This window comes from Rana temporaria, chromosome 1, assembly GCF_905171775.1.
Source record: "Rana temporaria chromosome 1, aRanTem1.1, whole genome shotgun sequence".
Classification (NCBI taxonomy): Eukaryota; Metazoa; Chordata; class Amphibia; order Anura; family Ranidae; genus Rana; species Rana temporaria.
Window position 1 is genome coordinate 398,200,306 of NC_053489.1, and position 15,108 is coordinate 398,215,413.

The 15,108-nt window shown below is 43.3% G+C and overlaps 1 protein-coding gene across 2 annotated transcripts in view; it reads left to right on the forward strand.

The window, feature by feature from the left end:
* KLHL26 (kelch like family member 26) overlaps window positions 1-15,108 on the forward strand; it is a 48,669-nt gene that overhangs the window by 12,249 nt on the left and 21,312 nt on the right. The window contains exon 2 of one of the 2 annotated variants that reach the window (XM_040322938.1): window positions 10,152-10,328. The exons of the other annotated variant lie outside the window; for it this stretch is intronic. Within the exon in view, the coding sequence (XP_040178872.1) occupies window positions 10,152-10,328 (177 nt within the window). The remainder of the gene's footprint in view (window positions 1-10,151; window positions 10,329-15,108) is intronic. 2 annotated transcript variants of the gene reach the window in all.

A 15,108-nucleotide genomic window follows, 5' to 3' on the forward strand; every position in this document is an offset into this window, starting at 1 on the left:
CTGCTTACCAGATAGATGATAGTATTGGGCTGACCTGCCCTTGGGGAATCCTTTCCAGGCACTTCACACATGGATTGATCATCGGCTCCGGAGCTGGACACCTTAGGGGTGGCTTCCAAACAGCTGTAAATCACTCAAAGCTCCCCCGGACATGGTGGTGGATTTTCCCCTGGCTGGTGTACTTCCGTATATTAAATCACGATTTCCACAGAGAAAACAAAATAATCCACCTCCGTGAAACAGCAGTAAATTACCACAGGAAGGGAAGAAGAAAAAATCTCATGGTGCAGTATTCCCTTATAAAAATATTTATTGCACAGGCTTTGTTAAAAACTAACATCCATAAGATTAAAAGGAATTTTCAAACCTAGCCGCGGTTCACACCAGTTGGCTAGATCGTAGATCGTGATGACGTCAGAGACTTGTCGCTCCACCCTACGCGTTTCCCTGTATAAGGATTCTACTGGGAACGAAGGCTCAGCCTGTTTCACGGCTCAAAAACTGTGTGCGTTTTCTAGGCATTGTGGTGCGAATTGTTTGCACATTATATTCTATGGAAATGTATCTGATTCGCAGATGTGTTCTGTTCTGGACAGGAATACTCTCCCTGCTCACAAATCTTCCGGAGGTCAGGTGGTTAATCAGGAGTAGTAAACCTAACTAGTGTATGCCTAACTTGTTTTTACTATGGGGATAAGGCTGCTTTCAGACTGAGGCGCTATATCGCTAAAAATAGCACTTGCAAAGCACTTGGAAAGAGCCTCTCCTTTCACTCCAATGTAGAGGGCTTTCACACTGGAGCGGTAAAAAAAAGTCCTGCTAGCAGCATCTTTGAGGCGCTGTAGGAACGTTGTATACATCGCTCCTAAAGCGCATCTGCTTTGCGGGCGGTTTTAACCCTTTTTTGGCCGCTAGCAGTGGTGAAAAAGCACCCTGCTAGCGGCTGAATAGCACCGCAAATACGACAGAAAAGCTTTGCTAAAAATAACGGTGCTTTACCGCCGATGCCTTAGTGTGAAAGCGGCATTAGGGATGTGGCGCAGGTGGTTTAGGTGCACACTGTTCTTGTGATTTTTCTGTTGGACAAAAAAAATTGTTCTAAGAACAGATGTTGACAAGAGAATCCCACGAGGTATCGCTGCAAACATCTAATTCTAGCACTATACCTCCTCTGTAACTCTAAAGCGATGCCTATGGCTAGTAAAATGTATGTCGTTTGTCGCCGTTGCACGGATGTGCGCAATTTTAAAGCATGACATGTTTAGTATCTATTTACTTGGCTTAACATCATCTTTTTATATTTTACAAAGAATTGGACTATGTATTGTGGGATTTTTCTATTAATATGCAAAAAAGTGTATTCCAGAAAAATTCTGTTTGAAAAAACACTCTTAGCCAGATTCACGTAGAGATACAACGGCGTATCCGTAGATACGCCGTCGTAACTCCGAATCTGCACCGTCATATATTTAAGTGTATTCTCAAATTGAGATACGCTTAAATGTTGCTAAGATACGACCGCCGGCGCCGTCGTATCTTAGCTGTTTGTTTACGCTGGCCGCTAGGGGCGTGTACACTGATTTACGACTAGAATGCGTAAATCGGCGAGATACACCTATTCACGAACGTACGCTTGTCCGTCGCAGTAAAGATACGCCGTTTATGTAAGGCGTTTTCAGGCGTAAAGATAATCCACCAAAAAGATGGCGCAGCCAATGTTAAGTATGGACGTCGGAACCGCGTCGAATTTTAGAAATTTTACGTCGTTTGCGTAAGTCGTCCGTGAATGGGGCTGGCCGTAATTTACGTACACGTCGAAAGCAATGAGTCTTTGCGGCGTAATTTGGAGCATGCGCACTGGGTTACGTCCACGGACGGCGCATGCGCCGTTCGTTAAAAACGTCATTTACGTGGGGTCATGCTTTATTTACATAAAACACGCCCACCTCTTCACAATTTGAATTAGGCGCGCTTACGCCGGCACATTTACCCTACGCCGCCGTAACTTAGGACGCAAGTGCTTTGTGAATACAGCACTTGCCGCTCTAACTTACGGTGTCGTGGCGTATATGAGATACGCTACGCCTGCCTAACATTAGGCACGTCTACGTGAATCTGGCTATCTGTGTGACATACAAAATTGCAACACTCACCAATTTGTTCTCTAGGGCCTCTGCTTTAAAAAATAATGAATAAAAAAAACTTTACCAGTTTAGAGTAACAGAGGAGGTCTAGCGCTAGAAGTATTGCGCTCAATTTAACATTTAGTTATGCGGGCACAACTTATGTATGTGTTCACTTCTGCACACAGGCACGAGGAGATGGTGCGCCTAAAACATTTTTTATTATCATTATTCATTTAAAGGGGTTGTAAAGGTAAACGTTTTTTTACCTTAATGCATCCTATGCATTAAGGTAAAAAAACATCTGACAGCACCGCCAATCCCCCCCGAGCCCCCGTTTTACTTACCTCGCCGTTTGAAAGTCCCGGGCGCGTGCTTGTCATCATGTTCGGTTCCCAGCCTGGCCGTTGATTGGCTAGGCTGGGCGGATTGATAGCAGCGCAGCCATTGGCTGGCGCTGCTGTCAATCACAGCGGATGGCCGCCGATGTATAACGGGAGCGCGCTCGCAAAAGCTTTCCACCATGCGAGGGAGCTCGCATGAACGTGATAAGCTTTTGCGAGGAGGACAGCCGCCGAGGGACCCCAGAAGACACGGATCCGAGTCACTCTGTGCAAAACAAACTGCACAGCGGAGGTAAGTATAACATGTTTGTTATTTAAAAAAATTTAGTGTCCCTTTAAGTTTTATTTTTACACTGTCCCTTTAAATTTTTTGTATCACTTTTATTCCTATCACAAGAAATGTAAACATCCCTTGTGATAGACATCCCTTGTGATAGACATCCCTTGTGATAGACATCCCTTGTGATAGACATCCCTTGTGATAGACATCCCTTGTGATAGACATCCCTTGTGATAGACATCCCTTGTGATAGAAATAAGGCGTGACAGGTCTTCTTTATGGAGACATCTGAGGACTAGAAGACCCCAAATCTCTCTTCTACCCCGGAAAACATGAGCTAAAAAAACCTTGATCCCTGCTTTCTAGGGGAAGAAAATGGCATCTTCATCTGCTTGGGGTTTCTAGCAAATTTTCTGGCAAATACAGATTTTTACATGTAAACAAAAGTTAAAAAAAAAAAAGGCCCGGAGCTGAAGTGGTTAAATTGCTCATTCAGGACTAAATAACAGTTTCTATTGATAGCACAACTTTTCTGCTACTGATACATTTCCAGTCTCCTGACAATTGTCTGCTAATTGGTAGGAAATCTGATACAAAGAGGCACAGCAAAAAATCTAGAGTACCTTTTAGCGTGTGTTATGACACTTTATATACATAAGAACATCATTATTTTTCGTTAATAGTGATTCAAATGTTTTGAATAATATCTCTTGAAGCATGCTGTATTTTAACAAGCTAGTCACAAAATATATCTAAATTTGGTAAAACGTGCTAGCTGCAATGAAGTGCAAAGGATTGGTACTGTCTTTTAGGCTGGGTTTACACTGTGTGCGAATGCGGCTCACAGCATGCGGTCCGGTGCGTCCCTGTTCTATGTTTCAGGGACGAATCAGGCCAGATTTTTTTTTTTTTGCCTGAATTCGGACATCAAATGGAGGATTTCTGTGCAATTCTCTCCGCAACCACTCCGGAGATGTGTAAACCGGCTCCATAGAGAGCCGGTCACACTCTCCTTTTTATTGCGAATTGGATGCAGAGAAACCCGCATCAGTGTGAACCCAGCCCAAATGTTTAAACACATCTTTAACTCGGTATTCGTGCATTATTTTTTAATTGAATGCATTTAGAAAAACGATCCTTGGGTTACAGTGGAATGAAAACATTTAGAAATAAACCCCTAATGTCTTGTTTTACCTGTGTTCTCTTAAATAGCATGATAGCCACTGTTGATTATCATGCTGTTTATAGAGGCCTAATGCCGCGCACAGACGGTCGTTTTTTGTGATGTAAAAAAACGTTTTTCAAACTTCATTTTCAAAAACGACGTAGCATACACACCATCGTTTTTTCCAAAAGCTCTAGCAAAGCGCGGTTACGTTCAGCACGTACGACGGCACTCTGTTCCATTCAAACTCGCGTCCTAACTTGCTTCTGAGCATGCGCGGATTTAAAAACGTAGTTTTAAACGTCGTTTTATCTACACACGGTCATTTTTTGTGACACAAAAAAAACGACATAAAAAATTGAAGCATGCTCTAATTTTTTTTTGTCGTTTTTCAGTTGACATAAAACGACGTTTCCCCCACACACGGTCATTTTAAATGAAGTTTTTTTTCATCACAAAAAACGACCGTCTGTACGCGGCATTCGGCTCGGTTTCCACTAGAGCGTGTGTGTGTGTGTGTGTGTATATAAAATCGATATTTTTCATTGGTCCTTTGGAATCGCATACATTATGGTTTTAACGACTTCAATCTGAGAGCCATTTTTTGCGCAGACGTTAATATGCACATTTTAGGCACATTATTTTCTGAAATTTTTTAGGTCACATGAGTGATATATGATGTTGCATCCAGTTAATAGATATCAGATATGTCGGGCCTTAAAAATTGCTTGTGCCTGTAAAACTGTGACCAAATATGTCCATAGGCAATTCTTTAAAAGGCTCTATTCACACCTAGTTTGAATCACGGGTGTAATTGACGCGTTTCTGATCGTGATTCCAGAATCGCGGCAAAACATGGGACACGTTTGCGATGCCATTATTACTTAATGGCACCCTAAAATTGGTGTGATTTTGCTATGATTGCTACAATCGCAGCAAAAATCGCACCGCCAAACACTCCTGGCTTGGTACACAAGCTTCTTTTGGAGCGGAGGGAGGTCCATTCAAATGAATGGTGCTGCCCAAAAATGCTGCACTAAAAAATACAAAAAAGCTAAAAAAAAAAAAACCTGCAGCAGCTGTCGCTGTGCTACGCTCAAGTGAATTAAGCCCAACTGCTCTCACTACATTGTGTACAGTGATACCTAAAATGTTTAACATAATTGCTGTTTTCGTACATAGGCTCATACAGAAAGTTTACATACAAAAGGTGAGGCTTACATAAACACGCTCCTTTAAAATACAATAAACATTAGAGAAAAACATTTACTTCCCAGAAATGGCTGTTGCTAGGCAGATCGTCCTAATCTCCCACTTCCTGTACCGCAGCACTCTTCATTCTTCTCCTCCTCGCATTTTCTTATGGGAAATTTGGGTACTCTGTCTTCTGGGACCTGTGTGTCCCCCAGAAGACAGCCGGCCATTCACAAAGCGGCGTGCGACTCGCACATGAGCAGTAGGAAACGGGCAGTGAAGCCGCAAAGCTCCACTGCCTGTTTCCCTTAGTGAGGATGGCAGCGCCGGCACACGATACGATGGACGGATCGGCCTCGGGAGGCCAACATCGCTGGCAGCCTGGACAGGTAAGTGTCCTTATTAAAAGTCAGCAGCTACAGTGTTTGTAGCTGCTGACTTAAAAAAAAATTATAATAATAATTTACAGCTGGAACACTGCTTTAAATATTTTTTTTTACACTTTATTGCTTTCACATAGAGGGCCAACAGCCCCTCTATCTGATAGCATTTTATGAAGTCTTTAATGAGACACCAGGGGCCTATTGGACCCTTAATATTTTCATATTATCATGCTTAATAAGCGGCTTCCCTTCACTCCTGGTGCCGCTGGGCAATGACCACGCTGAATCTGGAAGTGATGTAATACATGTCGCTTCCAGAATTATTTACTGAAGGGGAGGGTTAATAAATAGATGATCCCTGATCTCTCTTTGCTCTACTCGGCAACACCCACCATAGCTGTCCTGGGCCAGTAGGTGGGACCATGGAGCTGGAGAAACATGGCAAGAAGGGAATAGACAGCTTAACAAGCACACTCGGCTGCTAAAGCAGTGTTTAAAAGTCTACCACCAGCCGCCATTTAAAAACAGTGCTGGGACTCAAGAGGTTAAGTATTGTTGTATGCACAAGCACTCATTTTAAAAGATTTTGCTATAAATGTGTCTGTTCCTTTAACCTAAGACTTAAAGTAGAACAATAGACAAAACTAGTAAGGGGGGGGGGGTATAAGCCCCGTCAGATTTTTTTCGCCATTGCAGGGATTTCCCTTCACTTCCTGTTTTAAATATTAAACCTCATTTGCCATGAAGTTGCTTACCCCTTTATTTTATAGCGTTTTTCTTGTAATGTTGCTGTATGCAGTTGTGAAGTCATCACCCTGCTTAGCTTTGTATCGTCAGCCAATACTGAGAATGAACTATTCCAACTTAAATATAATTTATGAACAAGTAAAACCAAATTGGTTCCGGGACAGAACCTTGGCATACCCCACTTACAAATTCAGACCATTCTGGAGATATGCTATTTATCACCACCCTCTGGACGTGCTTCTGTAACCAGTTTTCGATCCAGGTGCATACACTATTGTCAATGCCAAGACGTGTTTCTGGGGAACTGTATTGAATGATTTTAAGAAATCAAGATACACCAGGTCCACAGGCCTTCCTCTATCCAGATTACAGCTCACTTCTTCATAGAACCTTAAAAAGTTGGTCTGTCAAGAACAATCTTTCATAAAACCATTCTGGTTACTACTTATACTCTTTTCATCAGTAAATGTTTGTGTATGGTTCCTTATCATCTCCTCCAATAGTTTACATACTTTTGATGTTAGACTGTAGTTTTCTGATATATATCTTGGCCCTTTTTGAATATTGGCACCACTTAGGTTTTTGCCAATTACCGTATATACTCGAGTATAAGCCGAGTTTTTCAGCAACATTTTTTTATGCTGAAAAAGCCCCCTCGGCTTATACTCGAGTCCCACTTACCTGTCGATTGACTGTGTTGCTCCCGCGCTGCATTCTGGGGGTTGTAGTCTTCAGAGGCAGGCAAAGGGTGACTCGCTTGCTCGGGCTGGGCGATGGATGACTGCAAGCAGGGGTGGTACAAGGGGTTGGAGGGGGCACCAGATTGTGAGCAGGAATATCTGCCCACAAAATCTAGTCATACCACTTGTATGCCCCTGTTGCCAGCCCAAAATAAAGATTATGCGCTCGTTGCTCTGTGGCAGAAGATACACCCCTTTCCAGGAAGAACCTCACACTGATGATTGGGTCCCGCCCAGCACACAGCAGAAATCTCCTATAGGGCACATTTTAGCTTATGTACAGAACGGAAGGGAGGCTGGATCATTTGCTACTTACTGTAAGTTTCCACTGCTCTGCATACTGTGATGTGAACCTGCTCTGTACTTTTCAGTGCAGCTTTATTAAAAGTGAAAGTAAAATTCTTGAACAGGTTAGGAATTAGTGTGACATTTCAGGTGCTACAGAGATGTCATCCACATACACATTATATCTTCTAAAAATGATTTTTAATTACCGTATTTGCCGGCGTATAAGACGACCCCCTAATTTTCCAGCTAAAATGTTGGTTTTGGGATATACTCGCCGTATAAGACAACCCCCTTCCTACTAGTCTGTCTGGAAGCTGAGGGGTAGCCAGAACAACTGCTGACAGGAACAACCACTGACAGAAACTGGCTTTTTTCAAATCTCCCTGTGCCATTACATTACATGCCTCACTGTACCATTGCCTACCTCATTGTGCCATTATACATGCCTCACTGTTCCATAATACATGCCTCACTGTTCCATAATACATGCCTCAATGTGCCATAATACATGCCTCACTGCCATTGCCTGCCTCGATGATCTCCCTACCTTCTCCTGTTTGCAGAGTTTGTCAGGCTGTTGGCGTTTATTATTCAAAAGCCGCGCCTCCTCCTCAGGCTGTTCTGTGATAGGCGGAACACAAATTTTCCCAGCAGAGCCTCTGTTCAGTGTTTCGCCTATCACGGATGTCCTCTCGGCCATGGATGAGAAGGCATCCGTGATAGGCGGAACACTGGAACAGAGGCTCTGCTGGGAAAATGAGTGTTCCTCCTATCACGGAACAGCCTGAGGAGGCGCGGCTTTTGAATAATGGATGCCCGCAGTCTCACAGACAGGTACCGGCGTATAAGACGACCCCCGAGTTTTGAGGCATTTTTTTACATGCAAAAGGTCGTCTTATACGCCGGAAAATACGGTACATATGTGTATGTAGATTTCATCTATGTAGCACCTGCAATGTCACACTAATTCCTAACCTGTTCAAGAATATAAGAATACACAGCAAAGGATGTGATGATATCCCAGCCCAACTCCAAGAAAGTACAGAAGTCCACTCTTGCAGTGTGGGGGAGGAGGAGAAGGGGGGGTTTAGCCTTTTTTTACTTGCCTGATTCTATGCTCCAGCCAGTTCCCATGTTCTCCTCTTCCTCCCCAACACATCATCACATATAGAGGAAGATTAACCCCGTATGGTATGAAGTGGAGGCTGAAGTGTGACCAATGTCCGTCCCGGTTTATACTCGAGTCAATAAGTTTTTCGTGTAAAATTAGGTGCCTCGGCTTATATTCGGGTCGGCTTATACTCGAGTATATACGGTAGCTGGTACCATTCCAGTCAATAAGCTGTCCCTAAAAATTAGGAATAACACTTTGGCTATAACATGGCTAAGTGCTTTAAGGACTCTTGGGTGTAATCCTTCTCGTTGTGGTGATGTATACAAGTGTTTCAAGTATTTTTTGAACACTGGGGGCCAGATTCTCAGAGCGAGTACGCCGGCGTATCTACTGATACGCCGGCGTACTTTCAAATTTGCCGCGTCGTATCTTTAGTTTGAATCCTCAAACCAAGATACGACGGCTTCTGGCTTCGATCCGACCGGCGTACGGCTTCGTACACCTTCGGATCGTAGGTGCAATACTTCGACGCCCGCTGGGTGGAGTTTGCATCGTTTTCCACGTCGGTATGCTAATTAGCTTTTTCCGTCGATCCACGAAGGTACGCGCGGCCGTCGCATTCTCTTACGTCGTCGCTAGTCTGCTTTTCCCGGCGTATAGTTAAAGCTGCTATTTTGTGGCGTATAGATAGACTTGCCATGTTAAAGTATGGCCGTCGTTCCCGCGTTGAATTTTACATTTTTTTTTTTTTTTTCGCGTAAGTCGTCCGTGAATAGGAAAGGACGTAACTCACGTCTAAGTTCAAAAAATGACGTCGGTGCAACAGCATTTCGCTCAAAGCACGGCGGGAAATTTCGAAACGGAGCATGCGCAGTTCATTCGGTGCGGGGACGCACTTCATTTAAATGGATCACACCCCCTACCCGCCGATTTGAATTACGCGCCGAGAGATACACTACGCCGCCGTAACTTACGGTGCAAAATCTTCCTGGATTCGACTTAGAGCCAGGAAACATACGGCGGCGTAGGGTACATTCTGTGTTGTGTTACTACCAATACAGTCTTGTTTAATGTACACCTCCTTTTCCTTTTGTAAAGTTTGAGGTGAAGGATGTACAGTTAAATTGGTAAAGAACTTAAAAATTTAAGAATAAGGGATACATTTAACGTATTTATTTATTGCAGTATTCTAGGGTTTAGTGATACTATGTTAGTAAAGGTGGTGTGGTGTCCTACATAAGGTTTTAGCGAAACGTATCTGTGCAACTTGTTCTTGAGACTGACAAAGGACATTCAAGGACAATATGCACATTTGCGAGAACATCTATTCTGGAGTGGAGTTCACCTTTTAGAGATCAGTGGAAGCTTAATGTTTTGCCAAGTCTTAGGCCCCGTACACACGACAGAGGAACTCGACGTGCTTGGCACGTCGAGTTCCTCGTCGAGTTTTGGGATGAAGCCGCCGAGGAGCTCGGCGGGCCGCCTTCTCCCATAGAACAACGCGGACAACGAGAAAATAGAGAACATGTTCTCTATTTTCTCGTCGAGTTCCTCGGCGGCTCCATCGAGCCAAAACTGTACAGACGACAGAGTTTCTCGGCAGAATCCGGGTTTTGACCGAGTTTCTCGGTGAATTCTGCCGAGAAACTCTGTCGTGTGTACGAGGCCTCATACATTTTTCCTCGGCAGGCTTTACTTTAATTGTTATTAGTGTATCTTTAGATTTCTTGTAAGAACTGTAATTAACTTGTTGTGACTTTCTTGATGTTTTAGGATGATTGACAGTGGCATGAAATGCACTTTTTCTGCTCCTGGTCATAGCACAGCTCTCCTTCAGGGACTAAGTGCACTGCGTGATCAAGGTCAGCTACTTGATGTCATTCTTACTATAAACAATGATGTTTTCCAAGTCCACAAAGTAGTCTTAGCTGCTTGCAGCGACTATTTTAGGTAGGTGTGTTTGTGTGCCTTCCATTCCCTATTTAATCCCTATATGTCAGTGTTAACAGTTTTACTATATAAAGGACACATGGTATATGTGACACTGGATAAACATTGCGCATATTCTCACATTGTGTAAAAAAAATATTTCCCATTAATACAACATAAACAATGTCCTTAAAGTGATATTAAAGTAAAATATTTTTTAACCACTTCCGCCCCGGACGAATTTACCCCCTTCCTGACCAGAGCATTTTTTGCGATTCGGCACTGTGTCCATTTAGCTGACAATTGTGCGGTCGTGTGATGTTGTACCCAAACCAAATTTTACATCTTTTTTTTTTTTTTTTTCACAAATAGAGCTTTCTTTTGGTGGTATTTGATCAACTCTGCATTTTTTTTTTGCACTATAAACAAAAAAAGAGCGACAATTTTGAAAAAAAAAAACAATATTTTTTGCTATAATAAATATCCTCAAAAAATATATTGAAGAAAATATTTTTTTCCTCAGTTTAGACAGATATGTATTCTTCTACATATCTTTGGTAAATAAATCGCAATAAGCATATATTGATTAGTTTGCGCAAAAGTTATAGCGTCTACAAAATAGGGGATGGCTTTATGGCATTTTTATTAGTATTTTTATTTTTACTAGTAATGGCTGTGATGTGCGACTTTTATTGGGACTGCAACATTATAAATAGCCACTGATTACTGTATAAATGGCACTGGCAGGGAAGTGGTTAAACACTAGGGGGTGATCAAGGGGTTAAGTGTGTCCTAGGTAGTGATTCTAACTGTGGGGCGGGGTGGGCTACCACTGACATGACAGAGATCACTGCTCTCAGGGAGCAGTAGATCCCTGTTATGTCACTAGGCATAACAGGGAAATGCCTTGTTTATAACTCCCTGTTCTCCCTCTCCTCATCGCAATCACGGGCCGCCAGCGAACATCGAGTTTGCGGGACCCACAGGCACACTCCCGAGGCGTGGCGGGCACACATGCGCCCGCTAGGCGGCAAATTCGAAGGGACGTACAGGTACTCCCATTTGCCTGCCTGTGCCTTTCTGCCGAGGTGTATATAGCCGTGCGGCGGTTGGGAAGTGGTTAATCAGACACTAATGATGTAACTTGCACACAATTGGTTCTTTCTTTTGAAATTGTTCCTTGGCCAAGCTGCCACGTTCTCACTATATTTGTGCCACCAGCACCTATGGAGTCTTATAGAAGTCTTTTCTTTGTGCGCACTCCTGCTTGGAATTACACCAGAATGTGCAGTCATTCAGAGTGCCACACACACAAATGGGACATGACCACAAAAGCCAAGCTCTGCATCTACAGAGGTGATTAACAGGAGCTCTGTGTCCCTCTTCTGCTGCCTGTGTGTGCAGCACTCTGAATGGCAGCATGTACAGTTGTAGTTTCAAGTTTGTACTTCCAAGCATGAGCATGCACGTAGAGGAGATTCCTACTGGACTTCATAAGGTGTGCATGACAGCACGGCCAGGGGACAGTTTTTCAAAAAGAAATTCGGAGGGGGAAATTTTATTAAAAAAAAAAACAGAAAATGCATGTATTGTATGTTATTGGTATCTGATTTAGGAAAACATTTTCTTTAATATTACTTTAAAGCCAACCTGAGCTTTGTCCCTATAGGGCAACAGGTTAGTTTACTATGCAGTGAGGGAAAAAAAGTATTTGATCCCCTGCTGGATTTGTACGTTTGCCCACTGACAAAGAAATGATCAGTCTATAATTTTAATGGTAGGTTTATTTTAACAGTGAGAGACAGAATAACAACAAAAATATCCAGAAAAACGCATTTCAAAAAAAGTTATTTAAACGATTTTCATTTTAACCACTTGCTGACCAGTCGCCGTCATTATACTGCTGCAGGTCGGCTCTTTCCCGCTAATCGATGTAGGTGTATGTCGGTTTTAAGAGCTATAGCAGGTGCGCACACTCGCCCACTGCACTGCTGGGAAGCCGATGCATGTGACTGGCAGCCGCAATGTCTGCCAGCAGCCCACGATCGCTCCAAAGAGAGCCAGAACAAGGATCTGCCAATGTAAACAAACAGATCCCCGTTCTGACAGGGGAGTAGAGGGAAAGATCTGCTTTTCCTAGTGATCAGGAACAGCAATCTCTCTCCTCCTCCAGTCAGTCTCCTCCCCCACAGTTAGAAACGCCTACCAGGGAACACATTTAACCCCTTGATCACTACTAGTGTCAACCCCTTCCCTGCCAGTGTCATTTATACAGTAATCAGTGCATCAGTGCATCACTGTATAAATGTCACTGGTCCAAAAAAAAGGGTCCGATCTGTCCACTACAAGGTCACAGTCCCGCAAAAAATTGCTGATCACCTCCATTACTAGTAAAAAAAAAAAAAATTATAATAAAAATGCCATAAATCTATACCATATTTTGTAGACGCTATAACTTTTGCGCAAACCAAAACGCTTATTGGGATTAATTTTTTTTTATTCTTTTACCAAAAAAATTTTTTGGTAAGAATACCTATTGCCCTAAACTGATGATTTTTTTGGGGGGGGGATGGGGGTATTTATTAAAGCAAAAATACTGTTTTAAAAAAAAATTGGCTGACATATTTTTGTTTATAGCGCAAAAAATAAAAACCGCAGAGGTGATCAAATGCCACCAAAAGAAAGCTCTATTTGTGGGGGGGGGGGGGGTGTAAATTTTGTTTGGGTACAGCGTTGCATGACCACGCAATTGGCTGTTAAAGCCACGCAGTGCCGTATCTCAAAAAAACGGCCTGGTCATTAAGGGAGAATATCCTTAAGTGGTTAATGAGTGAAATAAGTATTTGACCCCATTCGCAAAACATGGATTAGTACTTGCTGGCAAAACCCTTGTTGGCGATCAGAGGTCAGAAGTTTCTTGTAGTTGGCCACGAGGTTTGCACACATCTCAGGAGGGATTTTGTCCCATTTCTGTTTGCATATCCTCTCCAAGTCATTAAGGTTTCAAGGCTGACGTTTGGTAACTCGAACCTTCAGCTCTCTCCACATATTTTTTATGGGATTAAGGTCCGGGGACTGGCTAGGCCTCTCCAAGACATTAATGTGCTTCTTCTTGAGCCACTCCTTTTTATTGCCTTGACCGTGTGTTTTGGGTCATTGTCATGCTGGAATACCCATCCACAACCCATTTTTAATTCCCTGGCTGAGGGAAGGAGGTTCTCACCCAAGATAGATGATACATGACCCCCTCCATTGTCCCTTTAATGCTGTCACGTTGATTATATGTCAAAATTACATTGTATATCATTATCTCTATATGTTATGGTCGTTCAGGTGTTTATCTACTATTTTTCTAAAACTATCGATGCTCCCTGCTGAGACCACCGCCTGTGAATTCCATCTCCTTGCCGTTCTTAGGCCTCGTACACACGACCGAACATGTCCGCTGAAACTGGTCCGCGGACCAGTTTCCGCGGACATGTCCGACTGTGTGTAGGGCCTAGCGGACAGTTTTCTGGCTGAGCGGACAGGTTTCCAGCGGACAAAAGTTTCTTAGCATGCTAAGAAACTTGTCCGCTGGAAAGCTGTCCGTCGGACATGTCCGATGGTTAGTATGACTCATCGGACATGTCCGCTGGTTATGACGTATAACCAGCGGCCCGAAATCCCGCGCATGCGTCAAATTGATTCGGCGCATGCATGGAAGCATTGAACTTCCGTGTCAGAGAACGTCGGTGTCTTCTACGTCAGCGCGTTCTCTGTCCGCGGGAATTTTGGTCTGATGGTGTGTACACACATCAGACCAAAACCTCCCAGCAGACATGTCAGATGAAAACGGTGCGCAGACCGTTTTCTTTTAATCATCCTTTATTTGATTTTAAACAACAAGGAAAACAGAGATTCACGAGTACAATCCAAAGAAAAGAAAAAGGAAAAAGAAACCAAACCCGGGGGGTATTCCTCTGGTTTAACCCCCTTTGATCACATATAACAGGAATATCCATTTGATTACCCATGGAAAGAAAACAAACATTTCAAAAACCATTTCCCCATCAAATTATTCTTCATTTATAACCAGGGGAAGGAAAAACAAATTACATTTTAAATATTCTTATCCCTGTTTTTTCCCCCTCCCTCACTCCTCAAAAGTCAGGGCTCTAACCCTGATAACACCTTTATTATCCCGTTTCGGTTTCATCCCCTTCATAGCGGGAAACCAAAATCCCGCCATGATTGGGACGTTTCCCCTGTATCTCCTTGTTTACTTTACTTAACCCCCCCCCCAGTCCCTAACCCATCCCCAATACCCATTAAACCCAAAGAAAAAGAGAAGAAAAAAAAAAGCAGCGCCCCTGCCTGTCTCCCCCCCCACGGACCCCGCAGCAGTCATCCCCCCTTCAGTCTACATCCATCAAGGCTTTCCCCTCCTCCGAATATCTGAATATGTTCCATTCCGCCCATGTTTCCAAGTAAACCCTCCGCTTCTGCCTTGAGGTCCGTACTAGGTCCTCCATTCTATTCAAGTTTTCCACTCTATTAAGCCACATCTTAATGGATGGGGCCCTTGTCTGTTTCCACAGCCCTGTAATACAAGCCCGGGCCGCATTCAAGAGATGACACACCACTGATTTCCTGTAACGCCTCACTGATATTTCCACATCCTGAAGTATGAAAAAAGACCATTCAATTGGTAGTTGTTCCCTACAAAATCTTTGTGTAATTTCCCGGACCCTACTCCAGTAACTTAGAATCTTAGGACAGGCCCAAAAAATATGCATTAGGGTTCCTCCTTCCTGCCCAC